This window comes from Lampris incognitus, chromosome 1 (assembly GCF_029633865.1).
Source record: "Lampris incognitus isolate fLamInc1 chromosome 1, fLamInc1.hap2, whole genome shotgun sequence".
NCBI classification, from domain to species: Eukaryota; Metazoa; Chordata; class Actinopteri; order Lampriformes; family Lampridae; genus Lampris; species Lampris incognitus.
In genome coordinates, this window is record NC_079211.1 from 39,943,301 (window position 1) to 39,966,153 (window position 22,853).

Here is a 22,853-nt window from a genome sequence, read left to right on the forward strand (position 1 = left end):
AGATGCACGGTGCCTGTTGAGGCATCAGGAGGACAGATACGCTCCTGTTATTAACTTTAAAGGACAGCTCGCCATTAACTGCTATCTCAAGACCAGTATGATTGTTAAGTGAGAGGTATACATGGGAGTGGTAGCCTGGCCTAAGTCGTCAGGATATTTTACTTGAATGAGGTTTTGGTAGTGTACACTGTACACTTTCACTTCATCACAAAAACAGGGCATTTCACAGATTTTAAAGTCGCACTAATACGTTAGTATCATAAAAAGTAGTGTGCGCAGATCCCATGAATTTGGCCCACCTCTTGACCTGCTGGCCACTCCATTATCTTAAAGCATCTGGTTAAATAGTTTTATTGGTAAAAAAAACAAACATCAGAAACATGTACCTTCAGCTGACAGTAGAAACCCTGATTTACTGCCATCAAAGATAATTTAAGTATTTGACTGGGGAAAGTATCACACAGGGTCAGTTAGGATTACTATCTTAATACAAAATCAAACACATCCAAGAAGACAAACAGCAATCTGATATTTGATGTTTCATTCCAAATGAGATCTCTGCCGACTGAATACTTATTAGTTAGTAATAATAGTAACAAGAATATGGGGTACTACTTGTGTGTATTCATCTCAAGACCGTTGCAAGCCAATACAGTTTAGGATGGAATTTTTTTCCTCCGAAAACATGAATGTGGATATGGAACAATTTGGAATGAAATATCTCAAGTGTCACGAAACCAAGTGAAGTAATCACAGAGAAACAAACTATCCAACCAGATATTTTTGAGAAAAAAAAAAGCTAAAAAAAATCATTTACAAAAGATAGGACATTAAAAAGAACTGGATACAATAACATGCCCCACTCCAAACCCATTAAAATCTTCTGTAGCTGTCTGAAATTGATGCCCCCCCCCCCAAAAAAAACCAAAACTGTCCCAGACGCATACTCTCAACCTGGTGTTAAAAAGTAGATTCCACAGTTTGAGTTTCCAAACCTCAGATGTTGAACATGTTGCACAGTGAGTCTTGTTTATATGAACAGCCGATAAGAGTTAGAACAGACAATATGTCAGCGGTAAATAGGTGTTTATGGAATGCACGTGTATGCAAAGCAATGTTATGAAGAGTCCGATTCCAAAATAAATTCTCCAACATTTGAAAACCGACAAAAGTGACTGACAACACAAAAGCAATACACATTTACTTGATAAACCCTAATCTGAGGGGGAAAAAACAATGTTTTTTTCACACAGTTTCTTTGACATTTTGAATACACTGAAAGACAAACTTGAGTATATCATCTTTTCCCCCTCAGATGGTTTCAGAAACAAACTCTTCAATCTTCGCCAGTATCTTAAAGCTCTTCTGACCAAATATAACTCCTCACTCTTGCAGAGTTCTGCTGAATAAGTCTCTCCATTGTACCGCCGACACAACTCTAAACACCAAGACATCACTGACCAATATCCATCCACATGCCGCTCTCTGTACACAGTGAGCAAATAATCCTTATTGGTTTCATAGCTCTTCACAATAAACCATTCCCATTTACAAGTGGATGCATACAACGGAGTGTCAGAAACCAAACTGTGTTGCAAAGGTTATCAAATTATGATGACACTACACCATGCTGAGGTATATCAAAACCTAAATTTGAAATAAACTACACAAAAAAATAAGAGCCGAGCGGTGTTCAGAGTGTGTAGACAGGCTGGTTTAGGGAAAGGTCTGCTCTGGTCTGGTGGAGACACTCAGGGCTTCCAGAGCTTGAGGAGACCATCCTCGCTGTACGTGCCTATGAGGTTCTGGTGGGGGTGGTGGGCGATGCCAATCACATCCTTCTCATGGACCTGGGGAAAGAGAAGCGAAGGACATGATCAGGACTCTGTGCTTTAAGTTACGAGGGTAAAATTATGACGTTATCTCAAAATGTTAGCGCAGTCACCCGTGGTGCGGGAGACCCGGGTTAGCGTCCCGGCTGTGGCGTCACAAGTGGGATGGTGAGGCCACGCACTTCCCCAAGTAGGGGGGTAGTGTAATGACCACGGATGTGTAGACTCACTAGCCCTTGGCTAACGGGTCAGATCTTTTAGTCGACTGGTTAACGTAGTCGCCTGTGGTGCGGGAGACCCGGGTTCACGTCCTGGCTGCGGCGGTTCCTGGCTGCCCCCCCGAATTCGCCACATGATTTTGGAATATAAATTATCTCAAAATACACGAAAAGTAACAATATACTAGTTTGTGGTTGCTTTTATCTATAATAATTTTAAACAATAACCCACAGCACGCTGGGGTACATGGAAATTACATCACAGCTAAAGTGCATTGTCTTTCTGACACACAATTTCTTAGCTGTTATAATTCTCATATAGTATGGCCTAAAGTGGGTTATTGCTTTTATAAAATGGTTATTACATTAGCACTAACCCTAAATTATATTTTCGTCTTGTATTTACTAACAGATTTTTTTTTTAAATTGTAAAGTTACCTAAAATGTTACAACAACTGCTGTTGTCAAAGTATCACTTAAGCTGCTTGATAAAGATTAAACTGTTTGAGTAAACTGATCAGCTTCTGGTGATAAATTACATCATTTAATAGCCTGATTTGATTGAACAGTCATTGAACTGTCATCAGTCTGCAGTTTGGTCTGTTTTCAAACAGTTGTCTTGCAACACCATGCAGGTTGCGAGTTATCCAAGAGTCTGGTGGACTCGGCCTCCTTAGGATTGGCCATGCTCAGACAGTAGGCGCTAAAACAGTTATAACAAATCGAAGATACTTCTGAAGCTGAAAAAAGGACAAATTTAACATCATTATTCGATCATAAAGCTTGTCTGCTGAATTAAAGTCACTGGAGTGGATCTTTAAGTATCATGAAGGGATACAGATGTATGTTTAACTTTTCAACTTATTAATGACCAAGAGTAATTCACAGGGACAAGGCTGTCGTGAAGTGCAGCAAATAATCTTTAACTTTTTACCAACAGTTAAAAAAAAAAAAAAACAGCAGTAAAAAACATTTCGAATAAAAGACCATAAATTCCTGTTGGTGACGAATGAATGCATTTCACATTGCTTTAATCTCTGCTCCTGATTGCAGCAACATACCGTCAGTGTCCTCTCCAGTTTGCCGGTGACTGTGCTGAAGCAGTAGAGCACAAAGTCTTCTCCCACGCAGTAAATCCATTCACCACGGGGGGACAGCGTACAACACACAAAGTCACCACCCTCCCTCTTACCGGAGCTGAAACTCCTCACGATCTGTCCGTTACAGAAACATAACAGAAACAGTCAGGTGTGCATGCACATGTGCAAAAAAACAAAAACAAACACAAACTCACAAGCTTACATGTGCAAGCAGGAGCACAAACACACAGGCAGTAAGAGTCAAGTGCAATATTCAATGATTTCAAATGGGGATGGAAAATCTTGATCAAAGGCAAATTGTTTTTTTCAATGGAAAAATTTTGCATGCAAATGTTCTAGATGTGTTTTGGAAAAAAAGACAATTGTTGCTCAACAGTTAAAAAAGGGAAGATTCCCACAGTTCATTAAGTTCTTTAAAATAATACTATTTTGTTAAGTGAAGCACTGAGTAAGGCAGAGTTGGAGAGAGCGAGTCATTCCTTATCCAATGCGAGGGCCTACGGACAGGATGTTGTATTGCTGTAAAGCCCACAGAGGCAAATTTGTAGTTTGTGATAATGGGCTATACAAATAAAATATACTTGACTTGAGAGAAAGTGCTCAGGATGTTTATTTATGTGCTGTGTTTTATGTTATGGCATATTTATCAATATGTTTCATTGTTGCAATTTTCTCCCTTGACCACCTGGCAACTGTCACGTTGACCCACATATACGTACTCCAATGCTATTATTACTATTTTTGCTAACAACACAATCTAATCTGATTCTGTTTGTGATATTCATGGACAGGATCTCAAGGTACAGCCAAGGTGAGGAGCGTGTCCATCTTTAGAACCTCAGAATTGCATCTCTGCTCTTTGCAGATGATGTTGTTTTGTTGGCTTCATCAAAATGTGACCTCCAGCGCGCAATGGGGCGGTTTGCAGCCGAGTGTGAAATGGCCGGGATGAGAGTCAGCCACTTCAAGTCTGAGACAATGGTTCTCTACCGGAATATGGTGGATTGCTCCCTCCGGATTGGGGATGAGTTGTTGCCTCAAGTGAAGGAGTTCAAGTATCTCGGGGTCTTGTTCATGAGTGAGGGTAGGATGGAGCGGGAGATTGACAGGCAGATTGGTGCAGCATCAGCAGTAATGCAGACGTTGTACCGGACCATTGTGGTGAAGAGGGAGCTGGGCCGGAAAGCAAAGTTCTCAATTTACCAGCCAGTCTTCGCTCCAAACCGCCCCCCCCCCCCCCCCCCCCACCGGGTCATGAGCTTTGGGTAGTGACCGAAAGGGTGAGATCACAGATGCAAATGGATGAAATTAGTTTCCTCCGTAGGATGTCTGGGCACAGCCTTAGAGATAGGGTGAGGAGCTCGGACATCCGCAGGGAGCTCGGAGTAGAGCTGCTGCTCCTTCGCATCAAAAGGAGCCAATTGAGGTGGTTCGGGCATCCGATTAGGATGCCTCCTGGGCGCCTTCCTTTGGAGGGTTACCGGGCACGGCCAACTGGGAGGAGACCCCGGGGTAGACCCAGAACTCACTGGAGGGACTACATGTCCAATCTTGCCTGGGAATGCCTTGGGATCCCCCAGGAGGAGCTGGGGGGCGTTGCTGGGGAGAGGGATGTCTGGAGTGCCCTACTTAGCTTGCTGCCACCGCAACCCGACCCCGGAGAAGTGGCTAAAGATGAATGAATGAATGAACAATCTAATGCAACTGCAGGATGATCACTGCACAACTGCGGTGGGTCAGTAATTTGTTCTTGCCCATGGGAAGCTGTGGTACAGACCTGTCCCTGCATGTTCATGATGACCACGGTGTTGGAGCGGTTACACACTACAAAGTGCTCGGGATTCTTGGGCAGTAGGATGACGTTGTTGACCGTGATGTCTGTGCCAGCTGATGTGCCCAGGGACTTGAAGGTGTTTGTGCATTCTGTGGTTTTCATGTTCCAGATCTGACGTGGTGGAGTGGAGCAGATGGGGAGAAGAAAAACAGCATAAGTTATATTAGCATATCATTATTGCGGGAAAAAAATGTACTAAAGTTGTTTTGTTTTTTTTTCTACAGAGAGAATACGGCAATATTTCATTGTTGGGTTGTGTACATTTTTAGAACCAATGTTATCTTTGGACATTGAGTGCTTTTGAAATATTTTTTTTCTTTTACTTTGAATGGGTCATAAAGCTCATTTGACAAAACTGTAAACTTCCTGACTATTCAAGTTGGGGGGGGGGGGGGGGGGGCAAAAAGTAAGAAATTGAAACTGAGAAAAGGATTTTAAAGAGATAATCCCCGTAAGTCATTACGTTTCAGATAGTCTTATGGAGACACATTCATTATCAATCAGTATGTGTACGATGTCAAGACATCGCTGAATAAACCACTAAGTAAAGATTAGCCCAGTTTCCAAGTGTCCTTGGCCACTGCTGGATAACACAAATAGCTGCCTACAACTAAACAATTGTTTGTAAGTTTGAGCTTAGGGAGTTGCTGTGGTGCTTAATTTTAAGTTTCCTGAAGGATAGAAAATCTCAGAATTATTTAAGATCAACATTCTTCTCCAGCTAAGTCATCCAGACATGAAACAGTCAAAATGGCTGTACATATCCAGATAATTAACTTAAACCACAGCCATGTGCCCGTTTTCCAAGTACCTTGACTGTGCCATCAGATGAGGCGCTGATGATGTGATGGCCGTCCGGTGTGAAGGTGGCTTCATTGACGAAAGAGGAGTGGCCGCGGAACTCCTTCAGAGATTTGCCTGACTTCAACCCGTGGATCCTGAGGGGGAAATAAGTGAAAGGATTTTCAAAGAGGATATAAGAAAAAGAAAAACTTCATGTGTCAAGTGACCATAGTAGTTGACTGCTGGGTTTTTAGTCAGCTGGGTAAACTGTGGCTGACTTGAGAAAACGAGGGATGCTATCACCTTGCTTAACTTCCAACCTTGGGTGCCCCCTAAGCAAAGCAGTTGCCACATTGAGAAATTTTGAGAAACAATTAGTTTGAACTTTTTGAACTGCCCAGAAAGAAACCCATTATTCCTTAATCCCTTTACTTACTTGCGAACTTGTATATTCTTTAAAAGGTTGATTCTCTTACAGTGTTAACACATTCTAAGCTTTTCGTTTTCCTGTCAGAATGTTGTGTTAATAGCCTTTGTGTGAGTTATGTCGATCATCCTACAAAGTCAAATTCATCCCATGTGAAAACTTACTTGGTTAAAAAGAATATGGAAAAAAACTGTTCATGTGGAGTTGCTGATCATCTTTCCCTGGTAAAATGAATTAGAGGAGGGGAAGCTGTTTGGCCAGGTCAAAGGCTACCTTATTGTCTGGTCGAAGGAGGCACTGAGGAGCTGGCTGCTGTCCTTACAGAAGCTGACACAGGTCACTCCCTTACTGTGGGCACGCTCAAACCTCCTTAGGCACTGCCCGCTCTGAATCTTCCACACCTTAACACACACAAATACACATACATATACGTAATTACCATTATTACTGCAGTGTTTTGTTCTGTTTCTGAGTTATCTGCAGATGTCAGGACTGGAGGTAATTTGGGTTCTGCAACATCAGCAACTACTTAGACAAATGTAATAACCCACACGTTCAGGTTGAAGGAATCTTCTGGCAACAATAACATACAATTCTGATGGAAAACATTAAAATGCCTATCATTTAAATAAATGTGTTTTAGTGTACACTGCATGAAGGGGCCTTGTCCATGACACACAGACTTTACATCCACTGCTGATCAGATAAGTAGAAATCAGCAACTCACTGTGAAGCTCCTCTGGGTTGGAAAAAAATAAGAGACCACTGCTTCTACAGAAAACTCAACATGATTTTTTTATGTTTTGTACTTGCTGTAGTCGCTCTACTGCAGAGTGAATTGAGAGAAAACATTTGCTAAAGCTTAATTTCCTGGCTCTTCACCACCATTGTTCCCCCCGGTGTGGACAGAATGACATTATTACATTACAGTATTAGTGGGAAGGGAAAAAGGAGAAATGGGATCTATGAACAGAGGCAGAGCAGATTTTTTTTCATTTTTTACACTCCATACCTTGATCTTGCCGTCCTGAGCGCCAGTAGCCAACATCTCTGTATCCCTGCTGAAGCACATACACAGTACAGCATCGTCCATCATCATGAAACTATCCTGAGCCTGGTATTTCAAATCCTGTCAGAAACACAGACACACAAAAACACATAATTTCTATCATGTCAGAATATGCGCTTCTTAGAAACTGACAACATATCGTGGGGGAATTGAAGAGCAAAGCCTCAGATATAAAGGAAAGCAGGATTCCCCCACAATATGTTGTAGCCAAGGCAGGCCACTGCAGCAAGACACAGCCCTATCTTAACCCTTACTTTCATTAAGACAAAAACATGGTTGAACACAGCAATCTCACTACTGGCCAGGAGCAGTGACATAAGGTAACACATTATTAAAACGTTGACTTAGTACTACAATATCAACACACCCCTTCTAAGCTTCGGTGGTTAACTATGTTAGCAAGAAATATCAACAATTTTTAACTGAGTTGTGCTCCTTTTTCATACAAATTCTTAATCGTATTCCTACTGTAAATCACCATTCTGCCCCCTGCATCTTTTGATTTGTGAGCTTGTGTGACGATGTACCTTTCTTATTTTCCCAGTTGTGAAGTTCCAGACCTCGATGAAGCCATCTACGGATCCTGTGACCAGGTATTGACCATCAGGAGAGAACCGGGAACACTCCACATGGGACTTCTGTCCAAACTGTGGAGGGAGGAGGAGGAGGGCAGTGGGCCCAGTCACAGACACTTCACAACCAGTTAAACTCGTACATTTAAACAAAGGCCTACAGAGAATGCTTTAACTTTAGGAGAGGGATGAAGCAGAGCACATGCATCCAATAGACTGAGACTGCAGTAAAACACTCAAAAATAAACAGAATAATATAATAATTTAGCAAGGAGAGAATACTGTTTTTGGAATTTACGCAAGAAAAGTGGCATCCCACCAACTACCTTTACTAGTAGAGTAGAACAGTAAATATTATAATGGCAAATTAATCATTTTTAAGTTACAGTTTATAATGGCCTATTTTAGTGTTCATAACCTGTGTGTTAACTACTGATGAATACATTAAAGCTGCAATCCTGAAGATTGCGGTTTCGAGTAACTTAGTAATACTTATAGGGATACTGGCAATTGCACTGGACCTCAGCACTCAAGGATTTTGACCACACAAAATCACTGAGGTCCATTCAAAATAAATGACAAACACCAGTGTTGTTATGTCAGTACCTTCCCCACCACTGAACATGTTTGAGCCTTGGCTTAAGCTACTGATGCTGGTAAAGGTCTTCTTAAAGCTTGGTCTGCAATATTTACCTGTTAGCCACAAAAAACTTCTTCAAACTCTTCACTCCTTCCATTACTCTTCAACATTTGTCTGTTGCAGTGAACATTTTTGACATTATGGACTGGATCATTGTTGCAAGAAAGCCTGACCGAACAGTAACCATGAAAACAAGCAACTACAAAAGTGTTCCTGATTTGGATATTTATGGATCAGCCATTTTCTTAAATCTTCAGGATTGTAACGTCAAGTAAACAATAATGCTGTCTGGCACATAAATGAACAATGCCTTGATATGGTGTAAGAAACAATGCAAGTGCTGCTAAAAAAAAGACATAGCTATAATGGTCAAACACGTGTGTGTGTGTGATTAAAGTCATACAAAAGAAAAGGGTAACCTTCAACTAGTTATGGTGAGAACAAGCACAACTTCTTTCAAAGAGAAAGAGAGACATTTCTGCTCCATTTCCAATTTGTTTAGCCCACCAATGTCTGATTACTCTTCCTCCAATCAATTCTGGAATAGACTGTGCTGCTTGAGAGCAATTAATTGGCAATTAGTGCTGAAATGGCATTTTTGAGTGGCCATGCTGTAGGATGGTGTAGATACCTTGATGTGTCTGCTGAGCTGGGTGGGGAAGCGCTCCTCCTCCACATCTTTGACGGCAGCCTTGCCCCTGAACAAATCGATGGTCATTCCAGGAGGGAGGAGACCCTGATGTTGCTGCCACTTCAGAGACTGGGATGGAAGTGGGGGTGGATTGTGGGGTTATAGACAAGATGAATCATCATCACTTAAGACCAAAAAAGTTACTTAGTTGAAGTTACATTTAGTTACACTGAGACATGGTAGATACAAATGATTCACAATCTTCACCAACTAAACAGGCTTTAACACTCAGTACAACACATAAAACAGGCAGGTCTGAAGGTATAGACACTTTTTTTGGGGGGGGAGGGTTCCCCATTTGTATCCGGCCAATTACCCTACTCTTCCGAGCAATCCCGCTCGCTGCTCCACCCACTCTGCTGATCCGGGGAGGGCTGCAGACTACCACACGCCTTCTCTGATACATGTGGGGTTGCCAGCCGCTTCTTTTCACCTGACAGTGAGGAGTTTCACCAGGGGGATGTAGTGCGTAGGAGGATCACACTATTCCCCCCAGTTCCTATTCCCCCCTGAACAGGTGCCCCGACTGACCAGAGGAGGCGCTAGTGCAACAACCAAGACACATACCCACATCTGGCTTCCCACCCGCAGACATGACCAATTGTGTCTACGCTAGAGAATAGGGATGGAAACTTCTGGAATATGCTCCAATGCCCCTTTTCCACTGCATGGTACTGGCTTGAAATGACTCGTGTTTTTATGTTTTCCACTGGGCAAAAGTTGAGGGATAGTAACTGGTACTTTTTTTGGTACCACCACCGTCAAGGTTCCAAGTGAGCTGGGCTGATACTGAAAGGTGATGTGAGAACATGCAGACCAGCGATTGGTCAGAGAGAAATCGAACAGCTCTGTTTACAACTAGGAAATACCAAAGTGAGACTCATGAAATTTGTATTGTAGTTGATAATCTATTCACGCAAAAAAAAAAAAAAATCACCAAATCTCTTAGTTACACTAATAATGTGAAGCAGCTATTTTGAGTTGGTCTTGTTGATCTTTATGAAAATAAAATACTCATGTGGGGCGCTGGTAGAGAAGGGAGGAAAAACTAGTCAACATGCCCACAAGCAACCGGCAGGGCTTCACCATGAGGGGTACTATCTGCAGTGGAAAACGAAATTCAGTAAAGTAAAGCGAGTAGAGTCGAGTTGAGCTGGTACTATGCAGTGGAAAAGGGGCACAAGTTTCAGATGCCGTAAGCGTCAACATTGTTCCCCGGGATTTAAGTGCTGCAAAACAGCTAGTGCTAGAGTAAAATGAAGCAGTTGTGACAACAGGTGACAACACATAGGCTGAACTGCACAGCAGTCCCAATGCATGTGTTAGGGAGAACAAGAAACTTGAGGCTTCAATGGACAGCAGTAGTCAAAGGAGATTCACAACGAATCAAAGGTGTAATTTCCGACCATCTGTGGGACATGAAGACCTCAAAGACCAGAGATAAGATTTATTTATTTTGATGTGGGGGATAAGCAAAGTGGTAGACATGTGGTGTAGCGCTTCTAAGGTTTTATTTATTTTTCCCTCCAAAACTGTAGAGCTTTCATTCGGAATTAAAGTTCATCCACTAATACTGTCACATCAGTAAGAATTTAGCCAACCCACCTGTCCAAGCAGTGCCATGAGACGGGAGGGAGGTACCACGCTGACCTCCCCAGCTAGGGCCTGGGCAATGGCTGCCCGTCGCTTCTCCTTACTGCTACCATCTGGATAGGCCTGGAGACACACAACACAACACCATGCTGTCAATCAAATCATCCTGTGGGCAGACTTGTGAAGATTCCATTTTCCTGTCCTCAAAAATAGGCATAACCACTAACACATCCAACGTCTCTCTTGTATGGGAATGTACCCACCAACACTCACAAGCATATACACAAAATATGTTCAACAAAGCAGGAATACTAAAAAAGGACCGTGGCAACGGATGTGAAAAATAGTTTCAAGAGCTTTTCCAGACCTTGTAGTTAATCTTAAGTACTTAATGTCAATTTACTTAGGGAAGTCATATGTTCTAATTGTATCACACATCTATCGTATATGCTTTAACAATGTTTTTCGGTCTTCCCCCACCTAAATAAAAAAATGTGGGAAAAAAACTGGGATGGATAAAGCTTATGGAACAAGACTGAACATTAAAGGCTCAACTAAGAGCTTTTGCCAAACACAATCTTTTTAGGAACTCACCTCCCTAGGGTCAAAGTAGGAGCGTGCCAGCAGGTTCTCCAGGTGGATATACCTCTCGGGCTGAGTCTGTTTTAGCATGATCATGGGGTCCGTCTGTCTGAGGAGCGAACGAGCTGCACCCAGCTCTCTCAGCTCTATCAGTTCCAACACCACCTGGAAATCAATCACAATTAAGAATGGGCTACATTATCACATAAGCAACATGTGCATAATGAACCAAAAAGACTTCATGTGCTTGTGGCTTCACCACTGGGGACAAGACTGTGGAAATGCCCTGCCAAAAAATATAAGCTGGTCAGCTACATTATCTTTGAATCTTTCCTTAAAAAGCATCTTGGTGAAGTTGTTTAGGTAATCTAACAACATTCAGATTTTGCTCAATTTCAAAAGTTGTTTTCTTTACATTTTTCAAAACCTTTCTGTCCTTAGGATATGGTCCCTAATATTTACCTCCTCTTTGAAATTTCACTGTTCTTACTTTAACACAGCTTTGTAAAGAAAACTTTACACTTTTAGATGGGTGCTATACAAGTTTATCTTCATCGTCACTGGCACATGGATGCACTGCAAAGAGTCCTCTCCTTGTGCCTGATTCAAAACCAGAAACCCTATGTTTTACAACAGCAGGTGACCAAGTTGAATATGCTCAGCATTAGACAAATATGGGACACTTTGGAATGAAGTAGCAACTTATGCACTCACTGATCTCAACCAGGTCGCAAGTTGAAATTGTTCCAACTTTAAATACCAGAAATTCAGTATTCTATTAATGGATCCAGCTCCTTATGCCATGTAGCTGATTCACACCACATTACACCCAACCTTACACAGTGCTCCACATGCACTAGCATGACAGGCATGAAGTAAACTCTTTTCCAGTAGCTGGTGAATTTCACAGTCCACCAGCCACTGCCACTATCTTTACTGCCAGAAAAAAAAAAGATTGAGAAGAAACCGACTTTAAATGATGACTTAACTTAATAGTGGTGCAACAGTTAAACTTACTAACCACAGATCAAACTTTAGGCTGGCAAAAATTTTCCATCCTGACAACAGCAAAATTTAGGTCATGGCTCCACTGTAACAGTTGTTCAGAAGCCAACACTTTACAGCAACAGCCAACAAGTTCCTTTCATTCTGACCAATGGTTAACGCATGGGCCTATTGAGAGTAGGGATGGGTATCATTAAGATTTTAACGGTACTACTACTCTTACAGATACTGCTTATTGAGCCGGTACTTTAACGGTACGCTTATCAGTTCTTTTTGTTATTTTTTTAAGAGAAAAAAACAAAACAATTTATGAACAGAATTAACTTTATTATTAACTTCATTTTATTTTCTCTTGTCTGGACAGAGCGTTACTTTTAACCATTAACCCACGTTTGTATAATTTAGTTAACTCTTGTGTGAGCTCTAGGCTGCTGGTGTACATAACATACCTGTGGTGGATGAGGCAACGAGAGATGAACTACAAGCTAGGCAGTTGAAAATTGTGCATTTATCTGCCTGTATTTGATTCATTTTCGCTACGTTTCAAAAGATTGCTTTCCGCCCTTACGTGCAAAAGACTTATTGCACCTGTAGCAACGAGCATTGTCAGCACCAACATGAAGTATAAACAGACTCACTCCGCCATTGTCACTTACAGCAGGCTCTGTGGGTCTGCGTATGTGTACATCTGAGAGAGAAGCATGAGAGAGCTGGCCCCACCCCTTGGCTTGCACATACGACAGGCTCTGAGAGAGAGAGATCTCTTCTGGATTTTGAATAGCGACAAAGCATCATAGACAAATGTCTTAATGTTATTGGAAATTAGAAACGGAGTTGCCTAAATAAATAGGAAATGTATTTTCTTAATTTCTCCAGTACCGATAACAGAACCGTTAACGTCGGTGCTTGTCAATACTACAGTTTTTAATTATTTAGCACTGGTGCCCGTTTAATACCGGGTTTCGGTACCCATCCCTAATTGAGAGTACAATTAGGTCATAATTTCATGTATGAAGTAAATTAATTAGCACCGGCCAGCAATGACACGATATAATCAGTGATGAAGCAACTGTCTTTAGTAAGGCTGGGACAATTCACAAATCTCACGGTTCGATACGTCTCACAATTCAGGGCTCACAATTTCGACTCAATACGATACAGTGGATGCCTTGGTAAACAAGAAACAAAACACCATTGCAGTTCTTTTTTCATTTATTTTAAGAATAAGGCCCAACATTTTGGCATTATCAAGGCACATATTCAAACTCAATGCAAGTGCAAAAGTGCCATCTTTTCTTGTTGTGTAACACAATTGCTTTACTTTAAAATTGTAAAAACTACTAGAACAACCAAGGCGGTCATTTAGACCGTTTTGGATTTGTGACTTTGTGAAAAAAAAAAGAAAAACATACCGAACTGTCGCTCCCTGAATGCTCCTAAAATTGCATATATTTGCATTACAGAGTTTTAGATCAATTGCACAAAAAAAAGATAAGATCTATCTAAAATGACAATGAGCAGTCAAAATGACCACGTGTAATTTGCGCATCATGTCACTATTTATGACGTGTGTTGTTCGCATCATTTCCTTTGCAACGTTCAGTTCTTTTTTTACATTTCATGTTTTCTAGGCCTTGTTACGTTTGTTAGAGTAGCAATATGTGTTTTCTGTTTTGTTTTTCAGGTATTATTTCCAACATGTCTGGGTACAGCCGCCGTTTAAGATGCACCATGACTACCACTAAGGCGTTGCAGTATTTACAGGCATTGGACAGCGGCAATTTTAAATTGTTTGAAAAACAGTATTGTAACGATCACTGATGTGTAGACTTGCTAGCCCATTGACTAACGGGTTGGACCCTTTAGTCGACGGGTTAACGTAGTCGCCCGTGGTGTGGGAGATCCAGGTTCGCGTCCCGGCTGCGGTGGAGTCCCGGCTGCCCCCTGAATTCGCTACAGTAGTCAAGTTATTAAAATGTTAATTTTGGTGTTAGTCATTTCCTAACAGAAATACTAACATATGCAATGCATTAATATCTCAATTGAGTATTTATACTGACAGAATATAGAGTTTAAAAACCCATGGTCGTTTTAGGTAGGAGTGAAATCCCACTCATTCTAGTAACACAATCTCGCGAAATGGGGAGCCTCTCGAACCATGAAGACTGTATCGAATGATTCAGAATTCAATCCAGTATCGCCCCACCCCTAGTCTTTAGTAATCCTACATAACAACTTAACTCACCTGTTCATAGAGATCTATCAGAGTCTTGTCTGGCAACTTGAGAGACTGAATGGCTTGTAGCACAGTATCCCAGTGACCACTATTGATATCTGCTACAAAACTTTCTATGCTGTCCACTGTGTTCAGAGACACTGTGGTTTCCTCCTGCAAGGTAGCCAGTGTCCGGTGAAGATTGTTTTCCTTCAGGTACTGCATTATCAGACGGATCACGCTGTGGAGAAAAAATGTGATGGGTTAGCATTGAACTTGGGGAGGTATCATAAGGGGCCACGACTTCCAAGTATATTGAGTGAAATAGTGAACTTTACTATTCTGTCTTTACCAAGCAAGTGCCCTTCACTTTTAAATGAGTTAATAATATTAATAATAATTACATTTACACTTTTCTATACAATCAAAACGTTTAGTTAACACTTTTGCCCTCACTTTCACTTGTTTTTACCCACGCACATTTCTCCCAGTTGTAATGTTAACTTACATGTATTAATGTTACTTGATGGCTCTTGCATAACTGTCCTTACTATTTTATTCCACCAAGAAAATAACAGTCACTGCAGACTGTCTTTATGCACGCTCAATAGATCAGCATGGTTTGGCATGTTAGGTTTTTTTTTCATACTTACAAAAGTGTTGCATGCTTTTACTATTATCTTATTAAGTATCCATTTACTCTGTATTGTCCCACTAAAACAGAAAACAATTTCCCCCGGGCTCGCGATATAGACATACATGTACGTATGTGTACATATACATACATACATACATACAGCTTATGTGAATGCCTGATGCGGCAGTAGCACGTCACAACATAGCTAAGGCTCCCGAACTAGCCAGTTATAAACTAGCCAGCGTTTTAACGTAGATCAGTATTTCTGTCATTTCATGCAACATAACAAAATCGAAGTGAGGCATATTCACTCAGACCGCGACGTGGAGAAAACGCTTCTTTGAGCGCTAACCCGAGTGCAGTTTAAGCTAACGTTATCTTAACCGTGGCGACAGACTGTGGTAGGCCCCGATAAGCAGAAATGTAATTTAACGCGGCGTAATGAGCCACCACATTGGGTTAAAGTTGCTACAAACAAGCCACCCAAAGCTGGAGTACTTACTCTGCGGATTCTACTTCCAGCGACATGATTATCTATCTCAAGACGGTTGAAGAACCTCTGCAAACAGTACTGACAACACACAGACCGACGAGCAGAGGTAGCGAGCGGAAAGAGTCATGTGCACACAACACGTTTCAAAATAAAAGTCTCCGGTGAAACTATATTCCCCCTCCCCCCTTCGCAGTAAAGGACTCGAAAGCGGCGAAAGAACGTTGTACACCGACGAATTACATTTAGTTTATAATTTTGCATGATATATCCACATTATCTTTTTTTTCCCCTGCCGGGTAATGAATTAAACCTTTTTTCTTTTTTTTGTTTGCTAAGAGACGGTTTACAAGAGGAAATGTACCGAAATGACGGCTCAGATACAGATCAACCCCATTACCAAATCCCAGGGCAGTGTTGGCTACTTGTCCTTCCTTGCAAAAGATTCTTGACCAAAAACTGACAAATTGTTTGAAATAAAGCACTATAATTCAGCTTAGAGATCATTTTTTTGTATCCAGACTGAGTTCTTGTTGATAAATTTAATGCGATTACGCGTGCTGTTTTTTTAATTTGCTAGTGGCAAAAGTAATGTACCTCTCAGCGATGTATTGAATTGAATTACACTAAATACATTTAAGTTCAGTTAGATTTGATCCAGTTCAGTTCAATTCTGATTGGTTCTTTGCAATTCACCTCAATTATCCTCTCTTCAACTCATTTCAAATCACATCAATTCTATTTTGAATTTGAATTATTGTTATAATATGACATCACTTTATTTATAATGACGACTACTCTGTTAGATTTAGATATGGATTATTACTTCCACACTTACAGTATCGAGATTTATGCAAGTATGAAAAAACGTTCAAACCACAAAAAAACAAACAAACAAACAATCAAAAAACCAAACAAAACAAACCTATTTACATAGGGCCTAATGTGCGTGCATTTGGGTGCCTGGGAGCCCACAGTAAAGTCAATAGGGGGAGCTATTTGCACAGCTACGGCGCGGGGGGGCTGACTGCCTCTCAAGCTGGTGAAGGTCTTTCAAGGTTACGATGATGAAGCCGCTCGGTGCGGTACTGAATCTGTCTGCGGTCCCTTGTCTGTGTTCATTTGTCTACGCCATCATGACATAATCCCACTCTAAAACGCATCCACATTGGAAATGCATTTGGCACACTCTACCTAATCCAGCAGCCCTCACTTGATTAGTTTTATTTTCCTTTGCAGATGGAGAGATGGATTGTGAGGCGATAAGGCAGGGGGATGAGAGTTGTTTGTATGGTATCATAATGCTGCAGACTTTGTGAATAACTCGGGGGGGGGGGGGGGTTAATAAAAGACTAAAACAGAACTTCTCCTTTTTTATTAAAAAAAGAACATAATAGTTGGAAAGTGGTAACCAACAGTTACAAGGTCCATGTTGCTATGTTGGTAAAGTAAGAACAAAATAACATGCAACATTATTATCGCTTATCAAACTCCTGTACGTTTCTCTGTATGTTTTGTTCTATCAAGGAAGAGGAGGCAGTAATAATAATGAAATCTTTCATTTTGTTGTCAGTTGACCATTATGATGGCATATCCTTTGTAACTGTTGATGATGATTCAACAAAAATCCAACAAAAGATTCATTAGGAGAGTTGCATAGTATTACCTTTATGGCTTTCGGAATGTTCAGTGTATTTGACAGCTTGAGCCACGACCACAATTAGAAGACATCAGATCAAAGCTCCATTAATCTTAACATTATTTCAATTCTGAGCCAAAAAAAAAAAGAAGAAAAAGATCCATAATCTCTAGAAATTCACCTTAGGTATTGTCACAGCAAATTTCCAATAATTTCAGCCTCATTCTCTATGGTCCCTATGGTATGTAGATGTGTAGCATGAGGAGGGCAGGAAAGAAAATCTTTTTTAATGGCTATGGGAAATAGAAGTGAATGTTCGCTGCTAAAGGATGAAATGCTTGAAGGTATAAAAATGACTACCTCAGAGTTGGAATTAAATGGTTTTATACTTTAATTGAGATATCAGGCAAATACAAAGGGGTGCTAACTCTCTGCAAAGATTTCTACCAAAAATGGGATGGAGGGTTTACTTTTAGAGAGAGACATGCTCTAATGTTTACATTCTGAAATACATCATCTAGCAAGTAAAGAAATACCATTTTACTATTCAGTTCAGTTCTGCATTTGTTCAATTCAGTTCCACCCAACCAAAAAACTGCAATCTCCACAAACAAGGAAAAAAAAAGCTTTCCTACTCTTGGCCACTGTGTAGCTTCACTGGTTCATTGGTACAGTTGAAGGTGACGTATCACTCAATCCATCAATCAATTTGAATTTTTATAGCACTTTTCTAGCTGCAACAGCCACTCAAAGTGCTTTACAATAAATTAATTCAACTTTGTGTTATCCTGAACAAACATGGCACTGACTGTGTCTGTGTTGCATAGGGCTGAAAGATTAATCGAATTTAAACTGACACTGGTAATGTAATAGAACAATGATGTATTAGCTCAGATAAATAAGGTGGTGACAGCCCATTTAAAGACTTAAAAACAAGTAATAAAATCTTTAACTGGATCCTAAAACAGACATACCATAAAACAGAAGTACCATGCTCAAGGGATCCCGGGCAGTTACTGAACACTTGTTCCTCCCATCCAGGGATCCACCACCAGCACAGCGACTCAAACTTCAGACCCTCCATACAAAAGCCCACCTCGCTCATCACTTGGCCTTCTCCAGCCCCTTTTAATTCTGAATGACTAATAACATCAAAATATCTTAAACTGCTCCTCTGAATTAAAATGAAAAAAAAAATCAGAGCAGAAGGACCTTTGTTTGGCTCTGTTTATGCCTTTCTGAGAGGCTGCACTTGAGTGTACCTTGGTGATGAGCACAGTGAACAAGGGAGGCATTAATGAACCCTTGGGAGCCTCTTCACATCTCCTTGCTGATGGTTAATAATAATAAATTTATTTATAAGCACCTTTCAAGTCACCCAAGGACATTGTACAAATCCAGATAAGACAGTCAATACATGATATGAGCGGAAAGAAAATGATAAAAATAATGATATTAAACAAAGAAGAAGAACAACAACAGCAATGAATTATATATACAGCTAGAAGAATGCATTCAAATGTACACATTACAAAGCACCAGAAAAGGTTAATCTAAACGGGTGAATTTTCAGTTATGACTTAAAAGAAGCAACAGATGTTCACTGGCACAGACCCCGAGGGAGAACAATCCAGAAGTTAGGGCCAGCCACACCGAAGTCCCTGTCACCCATAGTGCAGAGCCTGGAGGAGGGAGTGGTGAGTAGATGGGCATCAGAGGAACAAAGTCAGCAAGTAGGTGTGTAGGGATGGAGAAGACTAGATAGGTAGGGAGGTGCCAAGCCATGGAGAGATTTATAAATGAGAAATACATTAAAACAAATGCGGTGTTAAACTGGGAGCCAATGCAGCTGTTGAAGGCTAGGGGTGATGTACTCCCAGGACCGCATGTAGCAGAGAGCTATTGCAGCTGAATTCTGCACATACTGTAGTCCTTTTAACCTCCGAGTGGGTGCACCAAGGGGAAGGGCACTACAGTAATCTAGCAGAAATGTAACAAAGGTGTGAATGAGAGTTTCTGCAAGAGTGGGAAAGAGAGGGCCATAGTCTGTCAATGTTCTTCAGATGGAAAAAGGCTGTTTTGGGTGATATTTATTGACATATGGGTCAAAACAGAGGGTGGAGTCTAAAGTTACACCAAGATTTTTGACCTCAGCAACAGAGGATGTAAAAAAAGAAAACAGGGATGGACAAATTTAGATGGGCAACTTTGCAAAGCGTGGCTAGGGAGGCAATGAGGATAGCTTCAGATTTATCTTGATTAAGTTTAAGCTAATGTCAGGCCATCCAAGCATTAATATCTTTTAAGCAGTCTGTCAGGTTGGATGGTGTTTGAGTGTCAGAGAGCTTGGTGTGTACGTAGAGTTGTGTGTCATCAGCACAGAAGTAAAAATTGAGGCCACATTGATGAATTATATGTCCAAGAGGGAGAATGAAAATAATGAACAGTAATAGTTCAAGAACTGAGCCCTGGGGGATACAATGAGTAAGGGGGGGGGGGTGCTAAAGCTGCTAATGGACACAAACTGTTGTCTAGCTGTGAAGTAGGACTTGAACCATGATAATGGAGTCCCAGTGAACCAAGTAGTGTTTATAATCAGTTCAGGAGAGGATTGTGACAGTCTGTATCATAAGCAGCAATGAGCTTTAACAGGATAAGAATGTTGAGGTAACCAGAGTCAGAAGCTACAAGCAGGTCATTGTTAACCTTGGTAAGGGCAGTCTCAGTACTGTGTTTTGCCTTGAACCCAGACAAAAACTCTTCCCATAAGTTATTGTTGGACATATGCTCCTGGAGGTGACTGGCTATAGTTTGCACAAGGAGTTTGGCAAAAAATGGGAGATTGGAAATTGGTCTGTGGTTCTTACAATCCTCCAGGTCAGTTCCACTTTTTTTCTTTTTCTTTTTAGAACTGGGGTAATAGCAGCCATTTCCAAAAAGGAGGGAACAGAGCCAAACAGAGGAGATGCATTAATGATTTTTGTCAGCAAGGGACAGTGGACAGGTAGATATGATTTAATCAGAGGAGTGGACATGGGGTAAAGAAGGCACATGGTAGTCCTTGAATTTATGGCAAGTTCAGTTACAAACAACTAACTCATTGACAGGGGAGAAAGCTGAAAAATAACTAACAGGGAACGGTGGGGGGGTGGTGATAACATTAAGTTGAGTGGACATATGATGTAGCTGCTGGTAGATGGAAATAATTTTGCTCTGGGAAAAAAAAATCCATAAAACCACAGCACAGACTCATAGAGGCAGTCCGAGGAAATTGTTTAGCTGGTTAAAGTAACTTACTGACAGTGAGAAAAGTGGCTCTGGGGTTACCTTGTCCTTTTGCAATGATAGTAGAGTAGTAGATAGTCTTGGCCTTGTTCAGAGCATCCTTATAGGTGCTGACATGATCCTTTTTAGGCTAATTCATAGACAGTTAAGCCAGTTTTCCTGCTGAGATGCACTAGTTGGCAACCAGCGGCCTTCATTTTGCGTAGCACTGGTGTAAACGATGGAGCAGAATGATAGAAGGACACACTTCATGATTTGAGTGGGGCAATATGATTCAATGTATCAGAGAGGAGCACGTTATACATAAAGACCAGATCATCAGTTGATGAGTTAATGGAATCATAAGTGAGCTCATTCTCTTACATGTTCATTAGAGAAGATATTGTAGCAAATTCGGGGGGCAGTCTGGGAGACCGTCACCACAGCCGGGACGCGAACCTGTCTCCCACTCCGCAAGCGACAATGTTAACCAGTCGACTAAAGGGTCCGACCCGTTAGTAAAGGACCAACGTGTCTACTTATCCATGCACGTTACACTGTATACTAATGTTCTTGAGGTTCCTTTATGTAATAGAGCAAGAGGCACGAATTCGATGTGAGGAGGCGGGGATTCTAGCATTGAAAAGGACAGCCTTATGATCCGATAGTGTTAAATCCATACCATGTAGGTTGGAGGGAGAAATAACAGAGGAGCAGACAAGGTCAAGCTTAAGAACTTTAGCATGTGTGGGGAAGTTAACATGCTGAGAAAATTCAAGTGAATAGGGAAGGTTTATGATCTCAGCTGCAAATGCACATTGTTTGGAGTCCACATTAATGTTCAGATCACCGACTTACAAAATAGAAGGATACATTGAATAGGCAGATGTGATAAGCTCAGACAATTCACTAATAAAAACAGGATTTCTGGGAGGACGGTAAATAAGCAAAACTAACAGAGGCTGTGAACCAATAAATTTCAGAGCAAGACATTCAAATGATATAGCTTGTTGTACAGGCACAGTTAAGACTTTATATGCTGAGCAATGGAGCACTGCAAGACCACCACCCCACCCACATGTACGTGGCCTGTCAATATATGCAAACCCGGGGGGCTGGGGTAGCTTGGTTCACTGTTAAGTAGTCAATAGGTAGCTGCCAAGTTTCAGTCACACACAAGAAGTCAATGCTATGCTCAGAAATCACATCATTTATAAAAGGTTATTTGTTATTTAAAGATTGTATATTCAATAAGGTAAAATTTGTATCAACGGTGTCACTGTGATTGATGACTTATGTGTGTTATAGTTTACGGTAATCAAATTGTATAGTAAGGGGTAGGTTTACCACCGCAGTAATTTTCCTAACCCATCTGGATATAAAAAAAATTATTGACCGGATTTCTGAGCAGCAGGGAGAATGAAATCATTATCATTATCAACAGATTCAGTTGGCCTATGGTTTACACAGACAGGAATATGAAAAAAAGTTGTGTGCAGTTTGAGATTCTCGAGTGACTTGGGGTGAAGTTGATTTGCTAAGAAGCACATTGTTAAAAACCTTACTTGCCACACGGTCTCTCTTGCAAGATGCACATTTCAGCAACAGAGAAGCTCCATGTGTATATATATATATATATATATATATATATATATATATATATATATATATATTCGTATATATATATATTTATTTTTTTTGGAGCAATTTTGTTTGTAATATTGACTGGAAAAAAATGCGGTCTTTACCACAAAAGTCTCTTCTGACAAGTAAGGTAAAAAAAAAGTTTCATTTAAATTGACTCATAGATTTTATCCAGTGAAATATTTCTTACAAAAGTGTGAGTGACTCAGACCTAAGTTGCTCTTTCTGTGAATTATATCCGGAAACTTGCTCCCATTTTTTTTTTGTTCTTGCAATTTTACATACGTGCTGTGGAAAGATGTTCATAATTTTACAGTTGAAAACACTTTCTCAGACCGCCCAGAGAAGGCGCTAGTGCAGCGACCAGGGCACATAGCCACATCCGGCTTCCCACCCGCAGACACGGCCAACTGTGTCTGTAGGGACACCCGACCAAGCCGGAGGTAACACAGGGATTTGAACCGGTGACCCCTGTGTTGGTATGTGACGGAATAGATTGCTATTCTACCCGGATAGCCCTTTTCAGTTTTTCTAATATATCTTATGGGTGTGTATAGGTAGGTTTACATGTGTATAGGTTCACTCGCCTAGTTAGCATAGTTTCTTAAGAAAACCTCA

At 40.9% G+C, this 22,853-nt stretch overlaps 1 protein-coding gene across 1 annotated transcript; it reads right to left on the bottom strand.

Annotated features, from left to right (window-relative positions):
- Nucleotides 1-330: 330 nt before the first annotated feature.
- On the bottom strand, nucleotides 331-15,796 carry LOC130116801 (WD40 repeat-containing protein SMU1). The gene is made up of 12 exons (XM_056284863.1): nucleotides 15,701-15,796; nucleotides 14,592-14,802; nucleotides 11,354-11,506; nucleotides 10,772-10,882; nucleotides 9,107-9,235; nucleotides 7,791-7,910; nucleotides 7,207-7,323; nucleotides 6,468-6,595; nucleotides 5,796-5,922; nucleotides 4,928-5,095; nucleotides 3,112-3,264; nucleotides 331-1,850 (listed from the first exon to the last, which is right to left on the bottom strand). The coding sequence occupies exons 1-12, from the start codon at nucleotides 15,724-15,726 to the stop codon at nucleotides 1,752-1,754; spliced, it is 1,542 nt and encodes a 513-aa protein (XP_056140838.1). The 5' UTR covers nucleotides 15,727-15,796; the 3' UTR covers nucleotides 331-1,751.
- Nucleotides 15,797-22,853: the final 7,057 nt, after the last annotated feature.

Excerpts from the sequence above, each read along its gene's own strand:
- LOC130116801 (XM_056284863.1), bottom strand. The coding sequence starts at position 15,726 with ATGTCGCTGGAAGTAGAATCCGCAGA. Across the intron at positions 11,507-14,591 it reads TGATAGATCTCTATGAACAG|GTGGTGTTGGAACTGATAGA; the intron begins GTGAGTTAAGTT and ends ATTGATTTCCAG. Across the intron at positions 7,911-9,106 it reads AGCTCAGCAGACACATCAAG|TTTGGACAGAAGTCCCATGT; the intron begins GTATCTACACCA and ends CTCCCTCCACAG.